Source organism: Mugil cephalus, chromosome 9 (genome assembly GCF_022458985.1).
Source record: "Mugil cephalus isolate CIBA_MC_2020 chromosome 9, CIBA_Mcephalus_1.1, whole genome shotgun sequence".
Classification (NCBI taxonomy): Eukaryota; Metazoa; Chordata; class Actinopteri; order Mugiliformes; family Mugilidae; genus Mugil; species Mugil cephalus.
Window position 1 is genome coordinate 12,470,555 of NC_061778.1, and position 14,717 is coordinate 12,485,271.

Genomic DNA, 14,717 nt, shown 5'->3' on the forward strand with positions numbered 1-14,717 from the left:
AATGTGAAAAAAAAAAAAAAACAACTTCTGCAGTGATGCTCAAACATATAATTAACAATGAACAAATGTGGGATTTCTTTTTATTTTTTTCCAAGATGTTTTGCAGTAAACATCTGTCACCTACAGCCCATAATGAGTAAACTAATCTGGAGTTGTTACAATGACCGTGGCCATTTTAAATGTAAGTCACATGTGGAACCACAACAAACAAATGGGAACAATTAGTAAAATATATATACACACACACACACACACATATATATATATATAGTTTTTTCAGCCTACACATATGCAAACCACTGATCAGTCACAACATTATGACCAGTGACATGAGAAAATGAGTCACATATGTTTTGGAGGCAAAAGGGGGACATACACAATATTAGGAAAGTGGTCACACTTCCTGTTCTCGGCTACAATTTACTTTTGTCAGCACATTATCCCTAATATATGTGGCCAATTTATGTGTATTGTGAAACCAGATCTCCTGGGGAAATGAAAACAAAGCACATCCATCATGGCTTCATCTGTACTTGATAATTAATTATTAAACCTGCTATAATCACAAAAAAAAAAAAAAATCACTAAAAAAATGTGTCCAAACATAACTGAATGGGAAACATTGCCCCCACGTGGTGGAAAGTGGTAAAGATTATTTGGAGCTTCCGAGTCACTGAGGTCATATCACCTTTTAGCAGCTGTCTTTTGGTGTTAATAAAATAGAAACTGTGAAATGGCTTCATAGAGATAAGAGTGACATAAATGCATCGAGGAGAAGATAAGGAAGAGATAATGAACTTAATGTGGTGAGTTTGTGGCCCTGAATAGAAAACCACAGTTTTCAACTGTTCTCTTTCAGTGACTCATCGCCATGCTGATTAGCGTAGTAAACAAGCATATTTCAACTCCTCCGCACCCTTCTTTGGCTACAGAAGTTCTCAATTTTACTGAAACCTGCCCTTAAATTTGCATGGAAGTAAATGTGGGATAGGTGTGGTCCTTTTCTGTGAGAGGTGTGTCTGCAAAAAAAAAAAAAAAAAAAAATGCAAAGGGAGAGAAGCTATTAGATAAGAAAAGTGAGAAAAGAAATGCTGCTTTAAAGGGGGACAGAAAGTGGCTAATGAAGCTGGAGGGAGGATGAGGAAGCGATGGGAGGAGCTGCCCCCTCAGGCAGTGTAAGAGGATCTATGCTGGCCTCGGCTGAGGGAGGAAGCAAAGACAAATAACCCTAAACCAAGGAAGAGAGGAGAAGGAGGAAAGGGAGGAGGGAGAAGCTCTGGAGCAGGGAGTCAAAGGGCGGCTCTTACTGAGAGTTTATTGGCTCCAGGGTGCGTCAGTCATTTCACTTCCTCCTCGGCTGTGCCAATATTACAGAAGAGAGCGCAGGAGGGAGGGGAGGGGGAGAGGGAGGTACCCTCAGAAAGTGCTCTCTCTTTCTCTCTCTGTGCCTTTTCACAAAAAAACACTGAGCTGGGCTTGAAACTGAAACAGGGCAAGACTCGTAAAAGGAGTGCAGTCTCTAGCTCTCCTTCATTCTCACAGTTTCCTGTTTAAGGAGGAGGCCATTTTGTAACTCAGCCTGGAGAGGAGCACAACAAAGTTTGGCATTGTTTTTGTTTTCTTTTCCTCCCGCGGCCCGGGGACTTTCACAACCAAGTTTGGACTTTCTCCTCTGCAGAGCAACGCCTGTGGACAAAGGAGGCGACGGAGGGGAGAAGGTGGAGGTGGAAAGGCAGCACGGTGTGTCTCACTGTGTCTGACTTTGGTTGTGCTTGCCATGCATGGACTATAGAGAGAGAGAGAGACAGTCAGAGAGGAGAGAAAAACACTTCTTCCTGGATAAGGATTTCTTCCTTGATCCACTGGAAGGAGGAGGACGCGGGACTCAGAGGACCCGGCGCTGCCTGCTCAGTGTGTATTCATGTTTCAGTGAGTGACCACCACCCCTCTCCTCCTCCTCCTCCTCCGTTGAGACAGTTTGAGTGAGTGGGGCTTGAGAACTTAATGCTGCACCTGGGTGTGTGTTTGCCATTGTGTATGTTGTGAACTTCAGGTAGCCAGCAGACTAGAGAAAGCGGACTCTGAATGGCTAATGCTAGCCCCTGTATGCCCTCGGGGGCCATGGCCCAGGTATTCTTTCCACCGGGGGGTACATCACCACCGGGCTCGGCTGTGATGCAGCCAGGGACCCCCATATCCATGCCCTCTGTGTCCGCTCACGGTGGTTTTCCCGTCATGGACCTGATGACAAGTCAAGGTCTAGGTGGGTCTGTGATGTCTCCAATGCCTCCCACTCCCACGGGGGTGTCCTTCATCATCCAGATAGGCCTGACCAGGGAATCTGTCCTGATGCCCCAGACCGCTGACCTGGCCTATGTGAAACAAATGGCCTGCTCCATTGTCGACACCAAGGTAAGCTGCGTTCGTGCGCGCATCATCAGCTTTCGTTCCCGAGTTTATCATACGCGTCGCTCACGCTTGACATGCCTCGGCAATCAAAAAGTGCAAATGTGCAGACGGGAGGGAAGGTGGCATGTCAGGTGAGAGTAGGTGTATTCTCTCTCCAGCTGGAATGCAGTTTAGTCACAGGGCCGACTATGCCCACTCTGTTTTATGCCCTATTCTCTTGGTAAAAGAAAACTTTGTTTGCACTTTGTAATCCCAAAGGTAAATGAAAGAGAGCGAGCCAGAAAGTGGTTAAAACGGGCCTTTGTGACTGTGCGTCTGAAGAAACTCGCAAAATGTCACATTTTTTCCTTTCGCCCTAATTACAGCAATTATCTTTTTTTTTTTTTTTCGCTCGCACAGTTGGAACAGAATACTGTGTTCAATTAGCGCCACATCTGCCACATCAGGCGGGTTTAGTGTTGAAGGCAGCGACAGAGGCAGTTGTGTCAGTTTAACTTTGTTTTTGTTTGTTATTTTTCAAGTCAGAAGGCTGTTCACTTTGCAGGAATGGAAGAAATACACGTCAATATTTGCATCACTTTACATGATTTTTTTTTCGTTTGACATTATCTCATTTAGCCATAAGGAACAAAGTTTTGCATCTCTTAACCTTTTTAACTTTGTGATCGTTAAAAGTCCCTTTCACTTCTTCTCTGTGCAGCTCCAGAGATTTTGCATTTCTTGCTAATACATTAGGCCAAAATTAGGTTTGCTGTGCGGTTCATTGATTTCTTCTTCTTCTTCTTCTTTTTTCTACTTCTTCTTCTCCTACCTCTTATCAATTGTTACCTTGTCCAGAATAGCTAAAACAGTTTTTCTACCTTCCGTGCATAATTTCAACTTAGTTACAAAATCGAAGTCACATCTCAAAGAAACTGCAGCTCCTCAAATGTACTGTAAATGTAAAATGGGAATGGGTAAACGGTCGCAGCAAGAAAAGGCACAGACTTCTAGGGAGACTTCAATCCCATTTCTCTCAAAGTAATTTGTTTTCTTTATTAAACTGAAAGACTGACTTCAAAACACCCATGTGCAGAGGCCCAGGTTGGGAGGGGGGAGAGAAGTGGTGACATCCTCTTTGCAACAGGAAGCAATGAGAGTTATGGGAAATATTTTTTTTTATTTGAGAACTGACAGCGCCAATCGTTCGACCGTGCGAGGTCTTGCAATGTGCGCATAAAGGCATGCCCTGAAGGCTACGCATGCAGTAGAATCCCGTGCAGGTGATAACATGGACCCCACATTAAGGTGGGTAGTGTAAATTTGTAGTTTTCACCAGGTACTTAGACGTGGCAGATGAGCAGATTTGCAGGTTTCCACAGCTTGCTCTGAAACTCCCCACATTTTCCAGGAAGCAGTGGGGGGGCATCTCCAGCCAACACCTCACCCACTCTGTTCTTTGTTGTTCTTTATTTTGTTTGTCCTCCCCGTTCACCAGTGGGATTCTCAGTGATGCACTGGTGACATATAGAGATAAATCCATCAGTGTTTGCAGTTGATGCTTGATCTGCTTGGATCTGAAGCGGTTACTGTGGCTTGAGTCCAGCCGTGTTCCTAAGCGACAGCTGGCTTATAGATGGCTAGAGGTGAAGTTTACCTTCAGCAAAATCTAAATATCAGCAACCTGTCCAGTTCACTTCACACTTTACACTTCCTCTTTTTATAATTTCACCCATAAACCAAACTGAATATCTCCACTTAAAGTCCCTTGTGTATTCACTTGGGTCCTTCCTCTCATTTGTCACACTTTCTCAAATCTGTAAAAAGATCTGTTCCTCTCCCTCTGATCTAAGAAAACCACCCCGAAATGTCCAGATGAGGATTAAGATGAAGCTTTAGAAACCGTCCCACCTCCCGCAGCTGCTTTACGGTAAAAACCTCAGAGGACACAATCAATTCTCCCGTTGTAGAGCCCCTCGGCTGCTTCATTGCTTTACTAATCAATAGCATAGATTTACAGCGTCAAGTGCATTAAAATCAAATCAGCCCAGAACGCCAATGAAAGTCCAATAAAAAGCTTGCAGCAAGGAGACACCATCATTGAATAGCATTCAGTTCACATTTACCTTGATTAACCAACAAAGAGATCATGAGTTTAATACAGTTTGGTGGGGAGTGTGTCTGCTATGAATGTGCTTGTCATCAAGAAAGCCCGAGTGGTATCTGTGCTCGTGCAGCTCCTTCACGGATAAATAAAGTCTTTGCTCTTTGGCCGTGTCGCATGTGTGTGCACAGACTTTATTTGGCAACTCGAGGTGACAGACTGCTTTCAGGAAAGGTGTCAGATGCAAGACAGGAAGTAAAAAGGTTATGGACAAGGCCATAATTAACTAATGTGACAAAGCAGTGAGGATGACTATTTAAATAATGATTAGTTTGTGAAACGCGTCAAAACGCTACACTGTCAGTATTACGCTATCTGAGATGTGGGCTTTCTAAAATTGTGACAGCCATCTAGACGGAGCTGCATTGTTTAGGTCGGGAGAGGAATGTTGTCCCACAGCAGAATCCTAAATATACATCTGGGTACCAGTTTGTGGTTCCGTCTCCACAGCCTCGGATTTACCAAAACCTCCATAGTCAGCAAAGAATGAAATTTAGCTTCACTGTATTTTTCCTACTTCATTTTAAAGTCCGGGAAAGATTTGAGTCTTAAAGATGATGCTTTAAACAGTGTGATGGGACAGGTCTAGCATTAAAGTAAGGTTTATGGGTCACAGTATAAAGTTTAAAGGTGGTCCGAGGGGGATGTGGTGGTCCTCTGTATTTATTATTCATGGTCTACGTCTGACTATAACAGTTTATTTTTTAGAAAAAGAACAACCTTAATTTGTACAGACATAACACACAGAGGGCCTGAATTTCAAACCTTGCAGATTAGTTGCACACACATGCACACACACACACACACACACACTCACACATAAACACTCACTCGGCAATCCCCGAAAATCCCCTAAATACAAAACTCCTGCTCCACTTGGAACTACAGCTTTAGATGGGGCAGTTGGACAATAGGAAGCTTGTCCTGGCTTGACCGACTGAGCACGACACATGAGTTGGACCGTGTACGCACGCATGAATGCCTGCATTTGATGTGTTTGGAGGGGTAGGGTAGTTTGGTCCCCCACACCTCCACCCACGGTCATCTCTCCCATCCCAGAAAGGGTGAGTCACCGGCTCTGTTTATTCACAGGATCCCTGCTTGTGTTCCATTGACACATTTTTCCGTTCACTTCTCAGTGAAGGAGCACGCTGTCCCTTGCGTGCCTCCAACTTTCAACACCACCCCCACCCCCCCATCCCCCCGACTCGATGGCCTCACCGAGTCTCCTGACCGGAGCCTTAAAAAGCACAAACAATATCTCGTCGCTAAACTTCCAACTCATTTCAAACGTGATCGGTTCTCGACCTGCCTCAGTGGTCACCAAAATCCCATTTAGCCGCCCTGCCTCTTCCTTCATCCCCCATTCCCTCCTGATGGAACAAGAACAAATAGTGTGGCCTGGAAACCAGAAGTCTGTCTCCGTTCAACCGTGAAATGGCCTTGATGCATTTGCTCTTTTGTTGCGCAGCCCTCTCAGCCTCCTTCTTTTTCGCTTTGTCATTATTTCCTTTCCTTATTCATCCCCTCTACAGTCAGTGTTGTTCCCTCCTAGGTTTAAAATACAAGCTAACGTTCCTTTCCTTTCCTTTCCTTTCCTTTCCTTTCCTTTCCTTTCCTTTCCTTTCCTTTCCTTTCCTTTCCTTCAGGATAAGAACCTTTTGTTAAACCTTCTCTCTTGCCTTTCCCTTTTCCCCTCCTCTTTTGATCCTATACTTCCTCTCCATATCCACTCATCTTCGGTCCACTCTGCCTGCCTGCCTTATCATGCACTCCCTTTCGCCTTCCCTTCCTTCTCTTCCACCTTGCATCCCATTCCCCGTTCTTCCGTTTTAATCCCTGTCGCATCCTTCCGCTACTTCTCCCTAGAATCTTGTCTTTATTTTTAGGCTTGCCCACTTCACTCAAGACTCAAGAGGACACACTTTATACTTTCCAGGAGGCGAAGAGTCATACGTCCAGGCTCCCGCTTGTCAAGCGGTTACCTCAGTCAGAGTGACTCATATTTTCCGCTGAATATCAGCGTGACGGTTTAAGCAAAGATCTCAAAAGACACAACATCTGGTTTTTCAACACCAACAACTTGCCGTATTCCGTCACTGACGAGACGTGAGTTGACGTCAGTGGGGTGTGTTTCAATGCATCCTGCGCGAGTATGACGGTGCGTAAACGCTGAGCGAGAACCTGTTGAGTCCTGTCACCTTCGGCTGTGTCACGTTACCGGATTGCTGAACACTAATCGGAGATGAGTTACGACACATTTAACATCCGCAGAGCTGTGTAGAATCCAGCCGGGGTTGAGAGGAATCTCCGTGCTGCTAAATCATTTATAAAATAACTGAACACTCAGTCCTCAGCAAAAGAAGCATGAGGCAGTTCAGGATGTCAGTAGTGTCTTCCTCAGGTTGGAAATAAAGAAATGGAAGACAATAGATGTTTATGGGTAGTTAAAAACACCAACAGCAAATATATATATATATATATATAAGTGACTGAACACACATGCTCTTCTCTATGTCCCACACACATTGTCACACACACACACACACACACACACACACACACACACACACACACACACACACACACACACACAGCTGTGACAGGGAGCCCCTGCCCTGGCCATTGTTTCCACCTCCGTTTTGGAAGGGGCTGTTTCTTTATCTCCCTCCCTGGAGAAGACGTTTGGCCCTGGGAATGGGATCATACACACCACCTCCTGTTTACCTCACTCCTTTGTACATGTACTCCGCACTCACACACAGACACACACAGACACACACACACACACTCCAAAAGCGACACAACAGTATGCTCTGATTTTCCAGATAAAGGCCCAGTGTAACACAAGGTCAAACTGTTTGTGTGAAAACTTCACAGTTCCCTGTTCACCAGTGAATGACTTAATTTAGTCCGAATTGCAACCCACGGCTACACCTCACCTTCTTCCACTACGTGGATCAAATGTCATGGGTTGTTTGTTTTTTTTTTTGTTTTTTTTTGTCCTGCTACTCGGATTATTAAAACGCCTCCTGTACGTGTTACAGATATTGGACAAATACACTCTGCTTATCAGAGCAAACCTTTGTTGTTCAGTGAATGAAGTCAGACAATTATCAAGGCACTGGCGGCTGGACATGCAGGTGATAGAACCAACCCCGCCTCCGTCGTATTGGCCGTAACACACGGACACGGACTGAACGCAGCAGCTTTACCCAAATTCTCAGAACAGCTGTAACTGCCTTATCTAAAACCCTGCTGCTGCAATGGAAATGGTGTCTATTTTCATATGGGTAGACCCGCAACATGTATCACTTCTGCTTACCCAAACCTTCCCATCTCACCGTGTGTGACCGCCTCTCTCTTGCTTTGCATGGTAGCGGAACAGTTTTGCATGACTGACCGTGCCTAGTGTACTCCTAGCTGTCGGCGGCATCCTGTAAGGGAAGCGTAGTCCTCACGATTATTCAAAGTACACATTGTTGCCCGTAGTGGTCAGGGATGTTTATCAAAGGGAGACAAACGGAGACAGGATCATAAATGGGGTTTTGAAGTTTTTGAAACCTGAGCAGCCGCTGCCACTGTGATCCCGAAAGAACAATCGTAACTACAACTCACAAAAGAGAGATCCAAGACAGGTGTGGGCCAGTCGAACGGTTTCAGTTGAAACCGACGATACGATGAGTAGTGTGTGTGATCCTGAGCTGACTTTTTTCAAATGATCCTTTTCACCAGTTAATTTTAAATGGATGATTTTAAAAGTTGCGCTGCTCGTTGTGTCAGTGTTGCGAAAGAATGTCTTTTAGAGTTCAGGTTTTCCACTGCAAAGAATGCAAGAATTGTTTATCAACATGCTAACTACTTACCTAGGTTCTGACCTCTTGCTCGCTTTCAAAGCTCGACAGATTCATCCACTTAACTGACAATAATCTTTAAAATTGCTTTACTTTTCAAAAACTTCATAGGTGGTCCATCACATGATCACGCATGATTAAACGAAAGTCATTTATTATGCAAAACAGAAGAGGAACGATGACTGTTATTGTACCGTTACCATAAAACTACCTGTAAAAGAGTAAAAGCTGATTACAGCCTGTTTGGTGGCCTGAAATGGCTCCTACTCCTTGCCCCATCCAGCATCATTGCACAAGTGCCAGATCCCTATTACAACTGGGACGAGTACAATTTCGTCATAACAAAGTATGTACACTACCAGTCAAATGTTTAAACACACCTTCTCATTCAATTCAGCGAGAAGGTGTGTCCAAACTTTTGACTGGCAGTGTATATACAGTGGTTTTCTCCTTCTCCTGCTTCATGGCCCATTCAATCCCTGCATTCCTTTTTTTTTGTTCAGAGCAAAGGAGACCTTATGATACTAATCCAGCGATTAGTGATGGTAAAAACGGTTTTGTGCCATAATCCAATTGTGAGCCGCAGAGCTGAGCTGAGCTGAGCATTTGGCGAGATTTAACCACGTGTGAGTGTTTGCGCCAGTCAGTTCCAGAGAATTTGTTCTCAGACAAGGGTAACACATTCAAAAGTGAGTGGGTTATAAAACGCCATGTAAGAGTCAAAAGTTTGGTTAGTTAGCCTTGTGTGCTGACTTGATTTTAATTAGATGGCGAAATAAAAGATGTTGTGTGAGCTCACAGAAAACAAGAAGAGCTCCGGGGCATGAAAGTATTCGCTCCAATATGTGGTGTTTGAAAATTTGCCTGAGACAGAGTGTTCCTGGGAAAGTGGCGCACAATGGGGTCAGTGTGAGGGTTGACAGGATGGGTTTGGCTGGTCTGGGGCGCAAGTGCCGTGTGTGTTAGTGTGGCTCAGACACATCATGAGACGTCTGTGTATGTCTGCATGCAGGGGTTATTTATGAGGGGAACTGGGCAAAAGCCACAGCCTTACCTCAGTAGATAAACACATGACATCAATATTCAAGCACGCTCAGTGGAAGAACCAAGTGGACAAAAATGTGTGCCCATCAGGCCATCGATTCTCAATGTGAGGTTGGAGGAATCTTATACAGTATCCCATTGTCCCAGCGATCTGCATAGTTACAGCGTCACAGTGATTAGTTTATGCACCAGTCAGCCGCAACATTATGACAGGTGAAGTAAATACCATTGACCATCTTGTAAGAGTTCAATGTTCTGCTGGGAAACCTTTGGACCTGGCATTCATGTGGCTGTTACTTAGGTTAATGAGTTTTTATCACATAGATCAGTGCTTGCGGTCATGCATGGTAATGGGGGGGTTTCTTGTGGGTAGAGGATGTGATTGCACCATTTGTGCAGAGCAGAATAATATGGTTTGAAAGCCTGTTTTCAATGAAATCGGGATTTGGTGGCAGTTGAAGGAACAGCCACTGGTCTCTATAAATGTAACCACGCTATCGTCATATGACTAGAGTTTAGTGTGCAGCCTCTGGCATTTTCTCTCTTCTCCTCTTTCAGTCGCAAACCAAAGCCTCAAAGTAACACATGGGGAGAAGAGAGCAGGGACAGAAAGAGCGTGCAGAAAGGAGAGGGGTCAGGCTTAGAGGAGGACGGAATGACTCAGAGTCCAGTAATGTGGCCTATTGTGGCCCTCGGCGTGAAGCTTTGTGCGTCTGTGAGTGCCCATGGAACTCCTGGCACATGGAGACTGTGCAAACATCTTTACTTGGCCACTTTTTTGTTTTTTCACTGGTCTGGTCACTGTGGAGAACACACTATGGTGGATGGTGGATTCATAGAGTTGGTCACAGGCCTATAAAGCACCTTTGGTCACACTATTTTCACTTTTATTTCTCGCACTCTGTCACAATCACTTATTTGACTTTTGTTTTTGGCAGAATATCTGCACTACTCTGATGTCAGCACGAAGGCAGAGGCTTCGGCACTGGCAGGGCTGTCGCAGCGTAGTCTATGAGAGATCATTATGGAAAATAATAACGCCTCTCTTTCCTCATATTTCCACATGATTGTCACGGGGAATGAAAAAAATAATTTGAGTGTGTGTTTATTTCTGTTGCGTAGAAGCAACATCGCAATTAAGGTACATGCAGCAGCTAGCTGAGCATGCCTTCATTACTGGGCGTTAACAGTTTGTGGCCCTGACTTTAATTTAGTAAACGCATTTCCATCAAGTCAGAATGAAAAGGTTGTAGAGAACTTACTGAACTGAATGTAGAGAACTGGTTAGACCGAATAATGGAAGCATGATTAGCTGGCTCAATTGACACGCTGTCCAAGTTGGAAACACTAGTTTTAGTTTAATTCCACTACGCTCTCTTTTATTCATCACTGGGACTTTTCCTCCTGTCTTCTGTCTTTCCCCCTTGTAATGAATCAGTGAGTTGTTCCCTGAACACAAAGTGGGTTCTTTCCAGTGTTCCTATCGGCTTACCTGCACAGAACCAAGCCAAGGAAAGACAGAGGAGGAGGAGGATGGTGGAGAGGGTTGATGGGGACAGGAGCCGCCACCAACAAAGGCTGGTTCAGAGTAGCACTGCGTGCCTCCTTTATCCTCAGGCCCCTCTCTCATGCCTGGTTACTGCTCTCATGTTACCTCTCCGTCTTCCTTGATGCCTGGAGCAGAATGAGGTGCTTTGTCCCCGTGCTCCTGCTCGAGACTAAGCCTCTTCCATTTGCTGACTACTGCACACACTGTACATTAGATCTGCGTAGGTGACATTTTAGTATAGTGGGTGCATGTGTGTATGTTAAACCCAGGCTGTTTGGATTCATTTGCATCACGTGCCTGATGGTTTATTTTTTTTCCCACTGTGAAATTATTACCTACTATGTTTGTGTGCATTCAACCATGGTGGTTTTTGTGTCATGGGTCATGTGCTTTTTGGTGTTTTTTTGCTGTGTGTGTGTGTGTGTGTGTGTGTGCCCCAGAGTTACACGCCTCCCCCTCTAGTTCCTCTGGTTTATGCAGTTATCTCCGGTATGTAGAAAGTAGCTAAGTCAGGAATGTAAACCTGACTATGTCTCTGCTCTCCAGGATCACACACACACTCAAACGCATGCAGAAAGAGAAAAAGGTATGAGTCAGAGGAAAACATGCATTGCAAAGCACAGTACAGTGGTCCTGATCATCAGTACGAGTGTTAATAGCTCTATCTTTACATTCCACCATAGCAAAACCAACCAGCTGTTGAATGCTGTGCTGGTCTATGGAGATTTTTACTTTAGTTTGGGTTAGTGATATAAAATGGTAATAGAAAATGAATCATACTGTGAATCTACAGAATCGGGAATCAGGCCATTCGGCGGAAGAATGACTCAAAATCAGCTTCTCAGCAATGAGTTTGATGTTTTGAACGTGCCAGGTTCTCATGACACGTAGCTTTGCTAGTTGCTAGCTCACCTGGTTGAACAGTGAGCTGTCGTGAATCCGGTGTTTTGCTGGTGTTGCAGCTTGCAAGAAATTAATTTGTGCATCGGCCCAGTGGCTTGCTGAGTTTTACCCAGCCACTTGTTTGCTTTATCTCACCACTCTTTAGCACGCAGAAAGCATACACACTGGCAAACCCAAATACGCGATCAGATATTGAAAGAAAGTGATTTTCTTAAGCTGTATCCAATAAATAAAGCTAACACTATATGTGTTTGCACTGCACACACAGTCCACTCTGCTCAAATGGCCTTCCCCAGTACCATGTTTCAACAGGAAATAATCAAATTCAGGAAGAAAGAAGCTTTTGCATTTGCCCTTTAATGCCCCCTTTGCAAAGGTTACGATAGAGTGAATCGAATTCCATTATTTTCATTGTCAATATACATCAATGCTGCAGAGGCTTTCCGCTCATCATACCACGTGTATATGGCCAGACACCTTTCGCTTTTGTCTAATTATTTCTGTGTACAATTTGACAAAAAAAAAACAATTAGTAGTTCTGCCTGAAACAGGAAGAACATCCACCTCTGATTACAGGCATGCTATTGTTGCTGCTTGTGGAAAGTAAGACTAGCGAAACTATTCTTTAATGAATTATAATGTTTACAGCGGTGTAAGTGCGTGATTTACTTCACTAACCTACTTATTCAGCGTTACGGTTGACTCATCCATCATTTTGTTTTCCTTCTTTGTGTCTGCCAAGCCCATCGGCTATAGTTGACGTCATGGGAATTACTTAACTCCTTGTCCTCCTGGCAAAGGGCTGTCACTCACCCCCGTGATTTAATGCCTGATGTGTGTGTGTGTGTTTTAAAGACGTCAGCTCATGTTCGCGCTTTGTTTTCAGAAAGCCAGCAGCACGGACCCTGCAGGTGACTGAGGGCGCGGGGAGGGCAGGGATGGCTGTCATTTTTGTCGTCAGCTCCATCTTTTCTTTTCTTTTTTTTTTTTTTTTTTGCCAGCGTGTGGCCGGGGTTAAAAATAGAACACCGGGCTTGTAACACATTTGTTCCATCACTAACACGGTCAGCACAAAGGGAAAAATTCCTGCGTTTCGCCAAGCAGTTGTCAGGAGCTAATGGGGGCAGAACATTGACGTCTTTACGTGCCCATCGCCACGGCAACCCCTCATTAAACACCTCATCATTTTCAGGAAGGAGGGTTTTTTTTTTCTGTATCCCGTGCTTGACTTGCTAATAGTTATGGTCCAACAATTAGTGTTGTGTCTAATGGAGCAGTAAATCCCACACAGACACTGAAGCACAGGTGTATCTAAACACATCGACGGGATTCTGAAGAAAGTGTGCGGATCCAGACGTGTGCAGGAGGGCGTGTGATTTGTTACACAGCAAGACGTGGATGTTTAAACAATGTCTGTTGTTTGAAGGGATGCAGTGTGTTTCCTCTTGACTGTAAAACGGCTGGATCAGGTTCCTGTTGTGATAACCGGCTTCTGTTGCAGAAGCACATCAGTGTGGAGGACCATGTAGGGCTATAGAGGTCACACTGTTTACAGAGCCCGGCGTGCAGTGTCATATGCGTCTCGTAGTCATGCTGGTTCCCAGTTGTGGAACCGGGGTTGTTGTCATACTGAAGAACTGCAATGTTTCTCTTAACGTACTGCTCTGTGTAAACACAAATCCAGCTTCTGTAACATCTCACTTCTCTTACACACTTAAAAAAAAGCAACAGCCGCAAAGAGGAGTGTAAGTGGCTCAAGTATCGATTTATTCCAAGACTTTAAAAGACTATGCACTAAAAAATAACTCTGTGCTTAGTAATTCAGCCGTGACTTCAGTGCCATTTTGAAATCATTCTGCTTTTTCCCAAGAGGTCACAAGTTCAGTTCTTGACACGCAGATCAAACGTGGCAGTGCTTCGAGGGCTTGTCAGGCGGCTCTTTTTAAAATATCCTTCATAGTTAAATTCATATAAAGCTGCTGCTGCTGCGTTCATTGACCGTATTCACATCGCAGTGACCGTGGTAGCGTCTTTTTTGCCGTCGTCACTCTTTCACAGACCCGCATTACACATTTATACATTAGTTACTTTACACCTTTGAAGAGCTATAAACCACATGCTCAAGTTGTAGTTTCCTGTGTTTGATGTAACAGATGAGAGACATGCAGTGTTTCAATAGCTAATAAGAATCATAAAACGCAAACACAAAAGGGTGCATTGAGTTAAGCAATAAACCGTATGTGTGGAGTTGCATTGAGACAGCCAGATAAAGTCCTGTCTTTGTTAGTTCTGCCTTTTAGAGGTTCTCTATATGTTGAGAAAACAGGTCAACATGTTTGTGTTGAAGACACCACCGGCGGCAACCGCTGCAACAGCTGCAAAACATGTTGATAGAGTAATAAGTTAAAGTGAGCTGAGAATTTTGCATTTTGCTGTGGAGATAACGGGCTCGATTATGGAGGAATTGCTAACCTAATCTGCAGAGCCTCGGCTGCTTGGCGGTGAGGCTGTGCCATTCATCAGATTTTTTAACCTGAGTGTTCGTGCTGGCGTGTTTGTGTGGCTTGGTGGTCAAAGGTGGCTCATGCTGAGCTGTGGGAGGGGAAGTGATGAGGGAGGGGGATGAAAAGCAGAAGCAACAAGCTTCTTAGCAGGACATAAAAGTCTTTTTGTTCTTCACACATGCAGCGTCTTTATATATAAAGAGAGTCTATATTTGGAAGTACCGTTGTATAGCTGTTTGACAAGCCCTCGAGGGTTGAACTGAAACTGACTCAGACGGACATCAGTGCCGGTGCTTGTGTGTGATCGTTGA

General features: G+C 44.5%; 1 protein-coding gene across 2 annotated transcripts in view; it reads left to right on the top strand.

The window, feature by feature from the left end:
- The first annotated feature begins 1,395 nt into the window (after positions 1 to 1,395).
- Positions 1,396 to 14,717, top strand: part of prkd2 (protein kinase D2) — a 29,916-nt gene continuing 16,594 nt past the window's right edge. For both annotated transcript variants that reach the window (XM_047594887.1, XM_047594888.1), the window contains exon 1: positions 1,396 to 2,412. In XM_047594887.1, the coding sequence (XP_047450843.1) occupies positions 2,086 to 2,412 (327 nt within the window). In that variant the 5' untranslated portion in view covers positions 1,396 to 2,085. The remainder of the gene's footprint in view (positions 2,413 to 14,717) is intronic.